The sequence below is a fragment of the Calypte anna genome, chromosome 15 (assembly GCF_003957555.1).
Source record: "Calypte anna isolate BGI_N300 chromosome 15, bCalAnn1_v1.p, whole genome shotgun sequence".
Lineage (NCBI taxonomy): Eukaryota > Metazoa > Chordata > Aves > Apodiformes > Trochilidae > Calypte > Calypte anna.
In genome coordinates, this window is record NC_044261.1 from 13,855,563 (window position 1) to 13,870,229 (window position 14,667).

The following is a 14,667-nucleotide window of genomic DNA, read 5'->3' on the forward strand; positions in this document are numbered from 1 at the left end:
TTACGCTGCCTTATGTAACCTGGGTTTACATCCTCACTGCCGCCTGCTGGCGTCAGGGATCTGCCCTACCTTCCCGTGCAGCGCCATATCTTCCGGTCGCCAAACCTTAACTACCACGGGGGGGTGGAAAGGCATCCACTGGGGGCTTCAGGATTCTCCTCCCCACCTCTGCAGCTCCCCCCAGGACCCCCCCACAGCACCTGGGGACCTGTTACAGGACTGGGGGGGATCTCCAGCTGCAGACACCTCCTCACTCTCATCCCCCCCATAGGTTTGGGGGGAAACAGAGACACCCCCCCCCTTCCCCTCCCCAGCAGGGTTGGGGTGCAGGCAGGGGTTGAGGTGCCCCCCGCACCCAGGGGTGGGCAGCAGCCCCCCCCCCCCCCCAAAATCACTGCAGGGGGGAGATCTTGAGGGGAGTAATTATCCAGGATTCCATGGTCTGGGTCAGTGGAACTGGGAGAAAAAGTGAGAGAGCAGTGAGGAGGGGGGATCCCCAGCTTGAGGGGCCAGTCCCCAAGGTGGGGGGGGGGCGTCCCCGAGGTAAGGGGGGGTCTGCAAGGTGTTTGTTGGGTCCCTCTCACCTGTGTAGTAGACATTCTCATCCCAGCCCCTTCTCCTCCAGGCTGCGTTCCCGGTTTCCTCCCGGGACTGCAGGTCCCTGTAGGTTGAAGGGGAGGTGAGGGGGCTGACACCCAGGGCTCCCTCCGGCCACCCCAAGAGAGTTTTTCGCTTACCCCAGAGGTGGTGGACAACGTAGAGCTCCCCAGTCTGGGGGAAGAACCCCCCCACAGCCTCCTGTTTCTCCTGCCTTTACTTGATGGCTCAAGCCCTGGCACACGGCAGGAAAAATGGGGTAGGGGGAGTCCCCCCAGGACCCCCCTCAAACCTTTTACCCACATTGGCTCTCTCTGGGTCGTGATAAATCACTTACCAGTTGCTACCCCATTCAATCATGGTCCCTGCCTGGAAAAAGTGGAGAGAAAAAAAACCCCAAAGTGAGCAGCCAGGTGGGCTCTGCTCCTGAGGAGGGATTTTTTTCATTTTTGTTTTGGGGGGGGAGTCCCAAAATCCATTCACCTTCAGCTTGTAGGTCCTCAGCTTGTAGATGTTTGGTCCTTGGTGAGGCAGGGGCTCATTCCAGAAGCTGAACTCCAGCAGGAGCTGATTCCTGCGGGACAGCAGCATCCAGCTCCTCTCCTTACTGAAAGCCAGGTATTCCTGGGAACAGCCCCAGGGCCGGGGGGGGGGGGGGGGCAGGGCGGAATTTTGGGGTGGGCTGAGAGAGTGAACAGAGAAGGGAGAGGCAGAGGGGAGGAGTTGGGATCAGGGAGCTCAGCCCCAGCCCGGGGGTACCTTGTTCTGGTTCAGTTTGTTCATGCAATCCATCAGAGCCGGGTACCTGCCCAAGAAGCACCAGAGATGCACTGGCAGGGAGGGTGGGGCTAGGGAGAAGAGGGCAGCACCCCAAACACCACCCCTAACCCTCACAGTGGTCATTTGTTGCATTTTTTTGTCAGTCCCGTTTCTTCAGAGTTTTGGGAGCCCTATTGAGCGTGGCTTCCAAGGGCTGGTAGATTCCAGGTTTGTGGTAAAACGCAAACCCATAGCTTGAATGTTGGTGGTGCTGTGGGTAGGGTTCCATGTGAGGGTTAGGGAAATCCAAAGTTTTCAGTGGTCACTCTTTGCATTTGTTTGCCAGGCCCATTCATATGGAGTTTTGGAGCCATATCATATTGAGCCTGTGACTCAGGCCTCACCTTTTACTGGCCCCCTAATCCTGCTCGTGTGCAGCCAGGGCCTGCCTTAATCAGGCACAGGTGGGCTTAACACAAACTCATGCCACTCCCTGGGAATTAGTGGCACCTGGTTGCCTCATTTCACTACATTTCCCCCCTCTTTTTTTTTTTTTTTTTTTTTTTTTTTTTTGGTGGAACTACTGTGACAATTGTAATAAGTACATAATAAACACAAATACAACAAAAATGACAATACCTCTCTGTCTCTTTTTTTTAAAAATTTTTTTTATTTTTATTGTTATTGGTTTTTGTTTGTGTTCTAACAAAAAAAAAAACAAACCACAAAAACCAAGAAGCAAGAAAAATTATACGATGTCCAAACGTGCAAATTTGGCAACATTATTCAGTTTGAGGTGCTGGGTGAGGCATTGTTGTCTGTTAGAGATCTGGTGGTGGCAGGGCACGTCCATTTACTGGGTCCCCAAAGAGGGCAGGAGTCTGTGGAGACACAGCTATAACCTCTTCCAGTAAACGGCAGCGGCTTGGGCCCTACCCACTGACCTGTAGATGGATCCTTGTAGTTAATCTGGACTTCCAGCATGCAGTTGATTTTCTGGGACGAGTAATGGAGTAACACAGGGGGTTGCTGGGAGTCGTGGCTTAGACTGAGAAAATTCAGTGTAAAAAGCACTTTGCTAAGCCTCATCTGTGGGTCCATGTCTTTGTTGTCTTTTTGTATTTGCAGATATGTCTTCAGGGTGCAATTAGCTCTTTCCACTATCGCCTGGCCTGTAGAGGAATGAGGGATTCCTGTGATGTGTTTCACTCCCCAAGTAGCGAGAAACTGACTTTTCCGCCTATATAACAGGCGCATTGTCGGGTTTTACTACTTGAGGGACCCCCAAAACAGCAAAGCAATCGGTCAGGCGACAGCCCACATGTAAACCCTTCTCCCCTGTCTGAGCTGTCGCCCAGAGCATGCCTGAGAATGTGTCTATGGTCACATGGACATACTTGAGTCGTCCGAATTCTGGAACGTGGGTGACATCCACCTGCCAGATCTCTCCTGCTTGCAGCCCACGTGGATTGACTCCCAGCCTAGGGCAGGGCCAAATTGTGCACACCGAGGGCATGCTTTAACAATCCCTTTTGCATCTTCCCACGGAATTGCAAACATGTGCCTCAGTGCCCTGGCATTTTGGTGGAATAAGGAATGGCTGGTTTGAGCCTTCGTGAACTGACTTACGGGACCCTGTAATCCTAGGCTGACCAGGGAGTCAGCCCTTGCATTTCCTTCTCCTAGGCCTGAAGATGTTTTATGGCTACGCATGTGCAAGATGCAGCACGGTTGTGTGAGATTTTCCAGCACATGCTGTAATGTAAGAAAGAGCTCCAATAGCTGCTGGTTTTGCACTGGCTTGACGAGAGCATCCTCAATAAGATTCACCACTCCTACTGCATATTGCGAGTCGGAGACGATGTTAAGGGGGACACGTCGCCATTGTGTTAAGGCCCAAATGACAGCCAGTAGTTCCTTCTGCCCAGCTTCTGCCCACCAAGGCTTTTCCCACAGGGCTCTCCCATCCAGGCAGCCCCAGCCTGGGCCATGGCTGCCCCCTGTCAGGGGCAGACCCTGGATTTGTCCTTCTGGGATGTCCTGAGGCTCCTGCCCATCTGTGCTCCCCTCCTGTGCCCTTTCCCTGAGCACAGAGCCCTGCAGACCCCTTCAGTACAGTCTCAGGCACAGAGGGTGTTGAGTCCCTCAGCCCAGCTCTGCTGCTGGTATCAAATCCCCACCCTGTCCCTACTCTGGCTTCCCAGGGGGAGTTTCAGACCCCATTGGCAGAAACCTCCCACCCTCAGCTGACAAGGTCATCCTGGGAGGTTCTTCCCATTGACCCACGGGTGAATCGTTCACACAGATACTGGAACTGGCTTTGCATCAATTTTTACCTTTCTGGTTTTGAATTGTTCCTCTGACAACCTGGACATGCATGGCCTAGACATGCCAATTCTTTCTTTGTATTGAGGTGTTGGGGACTGGGTCAGATTCCAATATAGTCCCTCAGGGGTCTATAACAGGACCAGTCCTGTTCAATATCTTCATCGGTGACAGAGAGTAGGATCAAGTGCACCCTCAGGGAGTTTGAAAGTGACACCATGCTGAGTGGGTCAGGTGACACATTAGAGCGATGGGATGTGGAGACGGGAAGATGGGTTTTATTAGTGGATAATCAAGGACTCCCAGTAAGTGTTACAACAGATTTTATATGGTAACCAGGAAAGAAAAAGCAGGAACATTTTTTAGCTTTAGCAGTACAGATCTAAGCATTAATGTAGGAACATAACCAGGAATGAAAACAGAACAGCAGTAATGCTAAAAGCAATTGTTAAAAAAAAGCCAAACAAATAAAAAGGAAGGGACTAAGATATTATGGGAGTCATTTCTGGAGAACAATGGTGAATTTCTCATTGTTGAAAAACGTAACTGCGATCAGTTTCCTGATGGACACCTTGAGCTCCTGGTTCCTCATGAGGGGGCTCAATGCTGGAGGAACCACCGAGTACAGAAATGACACCACCAGGTCATGGGGAGGAGATGGAGGGGGGCTTCAGGTGGGAAAACATAACTGTACTGATGAAAAGGGAGACCACAGCCAGGTGAGGGAGGCACATGGAGAAGGCTTTGTGCCTTCCCTGCTCAGAGGGGATCCTCAGCACAGCCCTGAAGATCTCCACATATGACACCACAATGAAAACAAAACATCCAAATCCAAAAGAGGAACCAGTAAGAACAACCCAGATTTCCCTGAGGTAGGAGTGTGAGCAGGAGAGCTTGAGGATCTGGGGGATTTCACAGAAGAACTGGTCCAGGGCATTGCCCTGGCAGAGGGGCAGGGAAAATGTATTGGCTGTGTGCAGCAGAGCAGTGAGAAACCCAGAGCCCCAGGCAGCTGCTGCCATGAGGACACAAGCTCTGCTGCCCAGGAGGGTCCCGTAGTGCAGGGGTTTGCAGATGGCCATGTAGCGGTCATAGGACATGATGGTCAGGAGACAGTACTCTGCTGTCATGAAGAAGACAAAGAAGAAGAGCTGTGCAGCACATCCCTTGTAGGAGATGTTGGTGTTGTCCCAGAGGGAACTGGCCATGGCTTTGGGCAGAGTGGTGGAGATGGATCCCAGGTCGAGGAGGGAGAGGTTAAGGAGGAAGAAGTACATGGGGGTGTGGAGGTGGTGGTCACAGGCAATGGTGGTGATGATGAGGCGGTGATGCCCTGGGAGGGCAGCCAGGTAGATGCACAGGAAGAGCCAGAAGTGCAAGAGCTGCAGCTCCCGCCTGTCTGCAAATGCCAGGAGGAGGAACTGGCTGATGGAGCTGCTGCTGGACATCTGCTGTCTCTGGGAATATAGACCTATCAGTGGGATAACAAAGGGAGAAGTTTGAGTAGTGTTCCTACAAAAACAGTATGAATTTTTCCAAGATGGACATTCAGCAGGATCAGCCAGGGTGTTTGAAAAGGACATGCCAAAGGTGTTCATGAAAGGGGAGAAGCTGATTGTGTTTCTCTTGGAAAAATTCATACTGCCTGGATGGGAGAGCCCTGTGGGAAAAGCCTTGGTGGGCAGAAGCTGGGCAGGAGGAGTCTTGTGTCCTGGCAGCAAAGAGAGGCCACCAGTACCCTGGGCTGAATGACCAGGAGTATGGCCAGGAGATGGAGGGAGAAGATTGTGCAGGTTATTGCATCTGGAATTCAGTTGGCCAACACAGGAGAAATGTTGGCAAGCTGCAGGAGGGTCAATGAATGTCCCCCAAGACAGGCCAGGGCTGGAGACTTTGCTTGTGAGGAGAAGCTGAGGGAGCTGGGCTTGTCCATCTGGAGAAGGGAATGTTGAGATACACCTCACTGCAGCTTATCAGCACCTATGAGGAGGTCATAGAGAGCAGGGCTCTCCACCACAGCTCATATTAAAAGGATACAAATTCAAAAGGTGTTGGTGAAACAGGGGATGATGCACCTGGAGACAGAGAAAAGATTCCTCACCAGTGTCAGTGCCAGTGCTGAGCAGGGTGGCCATGAACCCGGTCTGCCAGGGCTGGTCAGCTTGCTGTAACAGAGGTGCCTCCAGGAGCAGAACTCAGGGGGATGTCTGCTACCTGCCTCACCCCTCCCCTTCTCAGTGATGGAATTTCTGCCGTGTGGCTTCTCTGATGCACTGATGCCCTCACAATGCTTGCTGTCCAGCAGGTCTCCAGAGGGCCATGCAGGATGCTGCAGTGGCAGTGACCTCTTCCTCATCGCCATTCCAGCCACCTCCCCTTGGCCTCTCCCCTTTCCCTCTGCCCCATCTTGTCTCTGCTGGCAAGAGTTGGTTTGTGATGGACATTTTGTCCCCACAGTGCCCAACTGCTGACCCATCACGCTCCTGGAGCAGAAGTGACCTCACAACCAGCATTATGATTTGTGTCACCTGTGCCTGTCTCTGCCCGTCCCCTCCCCTGACTCCTCATCTCTGCTGGACCCCACATCCAGCAGCCAAACCCATGCCTTTTCCTGGCCTTGCCCTCTCCCTGCCCCACGCCTGGGCAGAGCCAGGCTGGGACATGGCACCTTTGGGCTTTGCAGGGCTCTTGCCTCACTGCTGCCACAAAGTCAGTGCTGAGATCAGGATCTGTGGTGGGGAGCAGACCCCAGCCAGAAATAACCCTGGGGATCAGCAGAGGGGCCCTGGGGGCTCCCATGCTGGTTTAGCAAGGGAGGGCTTTTCTCCATTCACCCAAGGGATCTGCTGCTCCCAAGATGCATTTGGGGTTTCAAGCTGTCCCTGGCAGAGGTCCCATGAGGTCAATCTGCACTTCTGCCCGGGGACCTTCAATGTGGAGGTGCTGGAGTGGAGCTTCTACTGCAGTGTAACCTGCAGTGGTTATGCTGCAAGAGAGACAGTGCCTCCACCAGCAATCTGCATGACAGACCACCACTCCCTGTCCTTTCATCTGCTCAGCATGTTTGCCTTAGCTCATGGATGGGCTTGATTAGGTCTCCTTCAGTATTTTGAATCACAGAATCATGGCACCACTTTGTTTGAAAAAAGATCTTTTTTTTTCCTCCTCAGTTCCAGCAGCTGACTCATGGTGCATAATCCACCACTAAACCGTGTCCCTCAGTACTTCCTCTACATGGTGTTAAACACCTTACAGGATGGTGACTCCACCACTTCCCTGGGCAGTCTGTTCCACCCTTGGCCATTTTCACTTAGGAAATTGTTCCTAAAGTACCCTCTAAACCTCCACCTGGAGGACCTTGGGACGATTTCCTCTTGTTGCTTTTTACTAAGGAGAAGACACCAACCCCTGTCTCCTACTGCCTTTCAGGGATTTACATAGAGGAAGAAGATGTCCTCCCAGCCTTCTTCTCTAGTCTGAACTCCTCTAATTCCTTCAGCTGTTCCTCATCAGACTTGTGTTTCAGAACCTTCCCCAGCTCCACTGCCCTTCTTTGGACACACTCAATGTCCTTCTTGTTTTGAATATCCTAAAACTGACCCGAGGATCCAAGATGCAGCCTCATCAGTGCCCAGCATAAGGGGACAATCCCTGCCCTGCTCCTGCTAGCCACACCATTGCTGACACAAGCCAGGATGCTGATGGCCTTGGCCACCTGGGCACATGCTGGCTCATACTCAGCTGCTGTTGACAGACATCCCCAAGTCCTTTTCCACTGACACTTTCCAGCCACTGTGCCTCAAGCCATAGTGCTGCTGTTGTGAGCCAAGTTCAGGACCTGACCTTGTTGAACCTCACATGATTGGCCTCAGCCCATGGATCCAGCCTGCCCAGGTCCCTCTGCAGAGCCTTCCTGCCCTCAGGCTCCACGTTGGCAAGATGTCATCAACAGAACCTTTTTGTAAAAGGACATCAGGTACCTGGCAGTTGGGCCACTGCAGAACATCAAAAGAACAGTGAAGTTCAGGTAGATCTGGACTGGCAAGATAAAGCTGAATTATTTTGGAGCTTGGTGGGCCCATCAAACCCATAAGGAATAGATAAAATACTAAGATGGGGTCCTGAGGGAGGAGATGACTGAGCATGGACACTCTTGCACAGCTGATCCATGTTGTGAAACATCTTCATTAATCAAGCTATAATACCTATCCCTATGAAAAAAAAAAGGATTTTGATACAGCTATTCAAATGTCACTGTCTTTTCAAATTGCCTTAGCAGATTACCTTGGAGAGATACAGTTCAACTTGCTGAGTCACAAATTGTTCCAGTCCCTGCCAGAGTTAACAATCCAGCGTTCTTCTATTTTATCAACAGTGCCATCAGAGAGAGCTCCTACTCTGTTCCTGGATGGATCTGCTGGCTCACACAAAGCAGTGGTAGCTTGGCAATTCTGCTTCAGACCAATGGCCATCACATGTCGTGCTGCAGGAAGGATCAGCACAGGGCATAGAATTGTGTGCAGCCATAGAAGCCTTTTGATTATTTTCAGCTTCAGGGAATCAAAGCTCACAAACATTTCAGCACTCTGATTGCCTTCTTATCCAACTCTGTCATTGTGTTTCCAGGGATGGAAGTCCCAGGTGGGACATGAAAGCAACCCGGGCTGTGAGGGTGAGACGTAAAGTTGCTCACACAGTGTCAGACCACAGGGATCTTCTATCACCTCTTCTCTAAAATAAAAATCATGAGACGATCGGTTAAAATATATTTTTTAAAAAAAACAAAAACCCAAAACTACCACAAGCAGTTTTATTAATCACAATATTAAAAGTTCCTTCTTAACTACACTGGGAAAACCTCTCCAATTAGCTGTTCAGGTCTTGAAGATGTGAAGAATATCCCATGGAGAGCCATGGCCCTTTAGTGCTCTCTGGATTTCAAAGAGCCCCAGGGTGTGTTTGGTGCTGAGTGAATGATCATCAGGTGCTGGGAAATGAACAAACTGCTCCAGAAGTCAGAATGGAACCTGAAAGTACCTTGAAGCATTGATTGGCCCCACTGAGGGCCATTGCTGCCAGAGCCTCCCCATGGCCTTGTTAAGAGCAGATCACTGGAGGCCATGATTGCAGGGAGGCAAAGGCTCTGTAAAGGTGGCTCTGAAGCCAAGGATTTTTCATTATTTATTTATTAATGGAGCAGTGAGGACAAACTCTGAAACCCAGGCAATGGGAAGGCAGAGCCCATCCCTCACTTGTGAGTCAGGACTCTTCCTGGGGACAGTGGAGTATGAAAATGAGTAATAAAAATATTCTGACATTCCTGACCTCCCCAAGATAGGGAAAGAAAGTCCAGAGCTTCAAGACAAGATTGTGTCGAGGCAGATGTCATGTGTGAGGTGACAAAACCCTTGGTCCTGTTGGGCCTTTCAGCCTTCCAGAGCCCTTGGCCACCTCTCCTGCAGGCTGCCCTACACTGTCCATGCCTGTAGCTCCTTCTTTAAACTGCTTAAAAAAGGCTTTAAACTGAAGGACAAGGAGGGAGGAACCTAGGATGTCACTGATCACCCCACCATCACCACTACCACTGATCTGGGATTAAACCAGGCCTGATGACTCCAGGAGTCCAGCTTGGATTTTTCCAGGGCTGCCCTGAAGCCTTGGTGGTTACGTGAGAGTTATTGGGGGAAAAGAGGAAGGAATGTGGAATCAATTTTCTGTATATTTGTATATATTTAATATTATTTTCCTTTATACTTATTGTTTCATCAAAGTTTAGTTTCCAACCCATAAGTCCCTCTCCCTTATTCTCTTTCCTTTCTTTATCAGGGTGGGGAGGGGGATCAACAGAGAGTTTCTGTTGTTTGGTTAATTGCCCACCCAGTGTTAAACTGTGACAGATTTATTGGCGCCCAACATGGGGCTTAAGCTAATTAGCTCGAGCCCGGTTCAAATTTCAACTCATTTACATGAATAGTTTGAACTTTGACCTCAGTGGGAGGATACCCAGGTGGCTCTGCTGAGTGGGAATCAAATGATTTTCTTTGGAACTTTCACTCGGTTGGAAATTAAACCAATCCTGCTGTACCTTTGGTACTCAGGGTATGTGATCTGTGGCTTTTTATCTGGGATTAGTGTTGCTCTTCGGTTCATTCTTGGTAAGAGCTGCTTACAAACCGTAGTTCTGATATGGTCTGCAGCAGTGTGGTACATGGTACAGTGTTTTTTCACACACCTAGGAGATACACATAGGATACACATTTCATACACATAGGAAATATCCCCATAAAAAGGAAATAGACTGCCCCCAGGTCAAAGCACCCATACTTGGAAAAGCTCTCAGGTATCAGAAAGAATTGGCTGTACGAGATGTGATCTCTACCAATGATGAGACTGTAGATCCTTATCACATGCCATGCCCTAAGCCTGTGAGGCAAAGGTTTGTGCATGCTGCACTGTCCCCATTTAACCCTACACTATCAGTAATGTTATGGGTTCCTGGAGAAATGGAACCAACTGTGGGTGATGGGATTAAAGCAGCACGAGAATATGAAGATGCTGTCATGGCTCCACATCGGGGCTGGGTCTCAGCTGTAAAGGGAACAGCTGAGAAACTGCACCTACCCCATCACAAATCCCTGGTGGTGATGTTGAGAGCCCAGGCCTGGAACTGTCTGTGTTGGGGAACTGTCTGAAGAAGAGAGTGGATCAGGCCAAACTGTTTGTGTGAATTTACTTTATGTAGAATTAGAACTTGTAATATATGTTAATGAATTTGTGTTCATAACCAGTAGAATTCAGGGATAAACTAAGAAAGAAGTGACCAAAAGCAGATGAGACATGTCAAGACCCTAACGGGATTAACTTCTGTCTTGGAGATAATTAGAAGTGTAAGTCCTGGCACCACTGAGACAGCTGGGCACTGGGGGAGTGCAAACACCGGCACGAAAGGTAGGATGAGGCTGCCAGAGCTAGCAGATAAGGGGAAGTTTTATTGCAAGGGTCCAATTATCCTCTATAACAAGGGGATGAAGTCATCAAGAGCAAGAAAGGTAAAAAGTTCAACCCTGAGGAAGACTTCGTTACTTCATCTGAAGACCCCCAAAGACCCCCGAACACATCCCCAAAATGACAACTCCGCCCAGACTCCACCTGTTATGAATATGTATGTAAGGATGATGTGACCTACCCTTTTACTGTATAAATATCCTAACCCTTTCCCTTAACCCTTGGAACTCCTTGTCCAGCGCAAGCTGGGGGTTTCCCCGGATCCGAAAATAAATACCTTTGCTGTTTAAAGACTCAAACTCTGTCTCTAAACAGTTTTGCTTGGTGTTTTTCGGCTTCAGTCTGTGTTGGGAAATTGTCTGGAAGAAAACGGACATGTGAGCAATCCTGACAATTTAGAATCACAGAATCACACAGAATCACAGAATCCTAGGGGTTGGAAGGGACCTCGAAAGATCATCTAGTCCAACCCCCCCTGCCAGAGCAGGGCCACCTAGAGTACATCGTGCAGGAACGTGTCCAGGCGGGTTTTGAATGTCTCCAGTGAAGGAGACTCCACGACCCCCCTGGGCAGCCTGTTCCAGGGCTCTGTCACCCTTACAGGAAAAACATTTTTCCAGATATTCAACTTGAACCTCCTGTGCTCCAATTTACACCCATTACCCCTTGTCCTATCACTGATCACCACTGAGAAGAGCCTAACTCCATCTCCCTGACACTCACCCCTTACATATTTGAAAACATTGATGAGGTCACCCCTCAGTCTCCTTTTCTCCAAACTAAAGAGACCCAGCTCCCTCAGCCTTTCCTCATAAGGGAGATGTTCCACTCCCTTCATCATCTTAGTAGCTCTGCGCTGGACTCTTTCAAGCACTTCCCTGTCCTTCTTGAACTGAGGGGCCCAGAACTGGACACAATACTCCAGGTGCGGCCTCACCAATGCAGAACAGAGGGGGAGGAGAACCTCTCTTGACCTACTAATCACACCCTTTCTAATGCACCCCAGGATGCCATTGGCCTTCTTGGCCACAAGGGCACATTGCTGGCTCATGGTCATCCTCTTGTCTACCAGGACCCCCAGGTCTCTTTCACCTACACTGCTCCCCAGCAGGTCAGCCCCCAACCTATACTGGGCCATCGTGTTGTTCTTCCCCAAATGCAAGACTCTACACTTCCCCTTGTTGAATTTCATCATGTTTCTCCCTGCCCAACTCTCCAGCCTGTCTAAGTCTCTCTGAATGGCAGCACGGCCTTCCAGTGTGTCAGCCACTCCTCCCAGCTTAGTGTCATCAGCAAACTTGCTGAGGGTACATTCTATACCCTCATCCAAGTCGTTGATGAAGATATTAAACAACACCGGTCCCAGTACCGACCCCTGAGGGACTCCACTAGTCACACACCTCCAACCAGATTCTGCCCCATTGACTACAACTCTCTGACTCCTTCCTTTCAACCAGTTCCTGATCCACCTCACTACCTGATCACCAAACCCATAATTGATCAACTTATCTACAAGGATGCTGTGAGAGACGGTGTCAAATGCTTTACTGAAATCAAGATAAACCACATCTACTGCTCTTCCATCATCTATCCACCTAGTAATTTCCTCATAGAAGGCTATGAGGTTAGTCAAACATGATTTACCCTTGATAAAACCATGCTGACTGCTCTTAATGACTCCCATGTCCTTGATATGCCTGGAGATAGTGACTCAGCTTTAGCTTGAGTAAGCTAAGGGCCTTGAGGCCCAGTTGCAAGGTTACTGAAAGATGAGCTATGAGAAAAAGATAAGGGAGCTGGCAGCAGAAAAGAAGAATAGCAGGATAATGATGTAGCCTGCAGAGTTCTGTGAGAACAGGATTTGTGGCCAAGATATAGCCACCTGCAAGGTATCGTTATATAAACAAGGGCTCTATATAAAGGGAGTGTGAATTGTTAATAAACGACTTCACTTTAACCATATTGGTGACTACGTGTTGTCCTTAAGCCTCCGAGGATTTTCTACATTTGGCACCCAAACAGGGACCCTCTCGCTGTTGCTTCCAGGAGCGATGAAGTCAGCTGGGATGAGAGGGTAGCGAGAAAGCCGACCGAAGGAACGGTGTGGCAGGAGCGGAGAAGCCAGTCGAAAGGAGACTGCTGCCCTGGGGTCTGTGTAGCTGGTGCCTGGCTACGGAACGAAAGAGCTACTGTGGAATTGAAGAAGTTCTTGGAAGATGGGGGAGGTTCACAGAAGAGCTGCGGGTGCCTGGCTTTTGAGAAGCATGTGCCAAGCATGTACCTGTGTCCTAGTGTGGTCCAGGATAAAGGTGATTTTCTGTCTTGTCATTTTGCTTTCAGCTCAGTCTCTCCTAAGTAGCTGCACGTGCTGAAATTAACAGCCAGTTTCTCAGACAGCTTCTGGGACTGATAACACTCGATGTTTATAGTTACAGCTGGAGACTGGTGTGCAGAACCAAGGACACTGCTCAGTTCTGGAAAACCTCTTTTGCTTCAGAAAAAGAAAAGAGCAAGGAGGTCACACCACAACCCTCCTTTACGGAGGGGCAGACAAGATAAATGACCAAAATCGACCATACAGAGGCATCAATCCCATACACCTCATACTCAGTATAAATTTGAGGGATAATAAGGTCAGACCCCTTCCTGCTTCCCCTTCTTCTCCTGTCCCTGTTTGCTTCAGCATCCTGGGAGGATTCCATCCCTTCCTCTGCCTGTGCTCCTGATCCATGCCAGCCTGAATCTGTGTGTTCCTGCCTCCAGCTCCACACTGCTGCTGACTCCAGGATTCCAGCCTGGACATTCTCAGGGCTGCACTGCAGCCTCGGTGGGGACTTGAGAGTTACTGGGGGAAAGGGAGGAGGAACATGGTATCAATTTTCCTGTATATCTGTATATATTTAGTAATTTTGCCTTTTTATCATTACTGTTTCATTAAAGCTGTGTAGTTTAGTTTCCAGTCTCTCTACCTTATCCTTCTCATTCCTTTATAAGGGAGAGGAGGGGGATAAGTGTGGGACACTGAGGTGCTGTCACTGCTTGCCAGGAGGACTTTGGATCCCTGATGGCACTGTGACCCTCATCATCTCGTGAACTTCCCACCCACCTCTTCAATCCTGACATCACCAGTATGGGTACAACAGGAAAATGGTAGAGCATGGCAGAGGGCTTGCTAAAGGTCCCTGGAGAGGGATGAACTCAGCGCTAGACTGGACTCCAATCCGTCAGCCTGGGGGCGTCCCCCGCGTCCCTGTGAATTCTGAGGAACCCAAACCTCCCGGGGGACTTTAACCCACTGGGGGTCTCAAACCCCCCCTTTCTAGAGGCCTCGAAACCCAAACAAATATACATATAAATACCTTTTCAGTATGAAGGAGGTCTGGTGTCCATCGGCACGTAGAGCCAAGGGAATAGGGGAGGCTTATCTGACAGAATTCGTTGGGGGGCCCCAAAAGTGTCCCCAGGCCCCCCTGGATCACGGCACGATGGAGTCCAGTCCTGCCGCAGTCTCCAAAAATGAAACGGAAAAAGGCCAGCAAAACTGTTTAGAGACAGAGTTTTGAGCCTTTAAACAGCAAAGGTATTTATTTTCGGATCCGGGGAACTCGCAGCTCATGATGGACAAAGAGTTCCAAAGGATAAGGGAAAGGGTTGGAGTATTTATACAGTAAAAGGGGAGGTTACGACATCGTTACGTTCTCAGTTCTTGCTGACTTCATTATGTTGTTACAAGGTGATATCAGATCCTTCCTTCTTATCCGTTGGTGTTGTTCTTGTGCGGATGTTCACAACCTTTGGTGCCCAGCTGGCACCTAAATGGCCTTGGCAGAGTCTTGTTTTAAGAACAAGACTTACACTTTTAATTATCTCCGAGATGGAAGCTAATCCCATTAGGACTTTGTATTGGTTACATTGTTCTAGTGGAAAATGACATGTCTCAGCTGCTTTGCTCACTTCTTTCTCAGTTTAACCCTGAATTTT

The 14,667-nt window shown here is 49.6% G+C and overlaps 1 protein-coding gene across 1 annotated transcript; it reads right to left on the bottom strand.

Annotated features, from left to right (window-relative positions):
• Positions 1 to 391: 391 nt before the first annotated feature.
• Positions 392 to 14,375, bottom strand: NIPSNAP1 (nipsnap homolog 1). The gene is given in 9 exon segments (XM_030460714.1): positions 392 to 456; positions 585 to 668; positions 738 to 832; positions 935 to 966; positions 1,081 to 1,221; positions 1,357 to 1,445; positions 2,301 to 2,352; positions 2,678 to 2,837; positions 14,371 to 14,375. Coding segments are annotated over 9 exon segments (723 nt in total).
• Between the last annotated feature and the right edge of the window lie 292 nt (positions 14,376 to 14,667).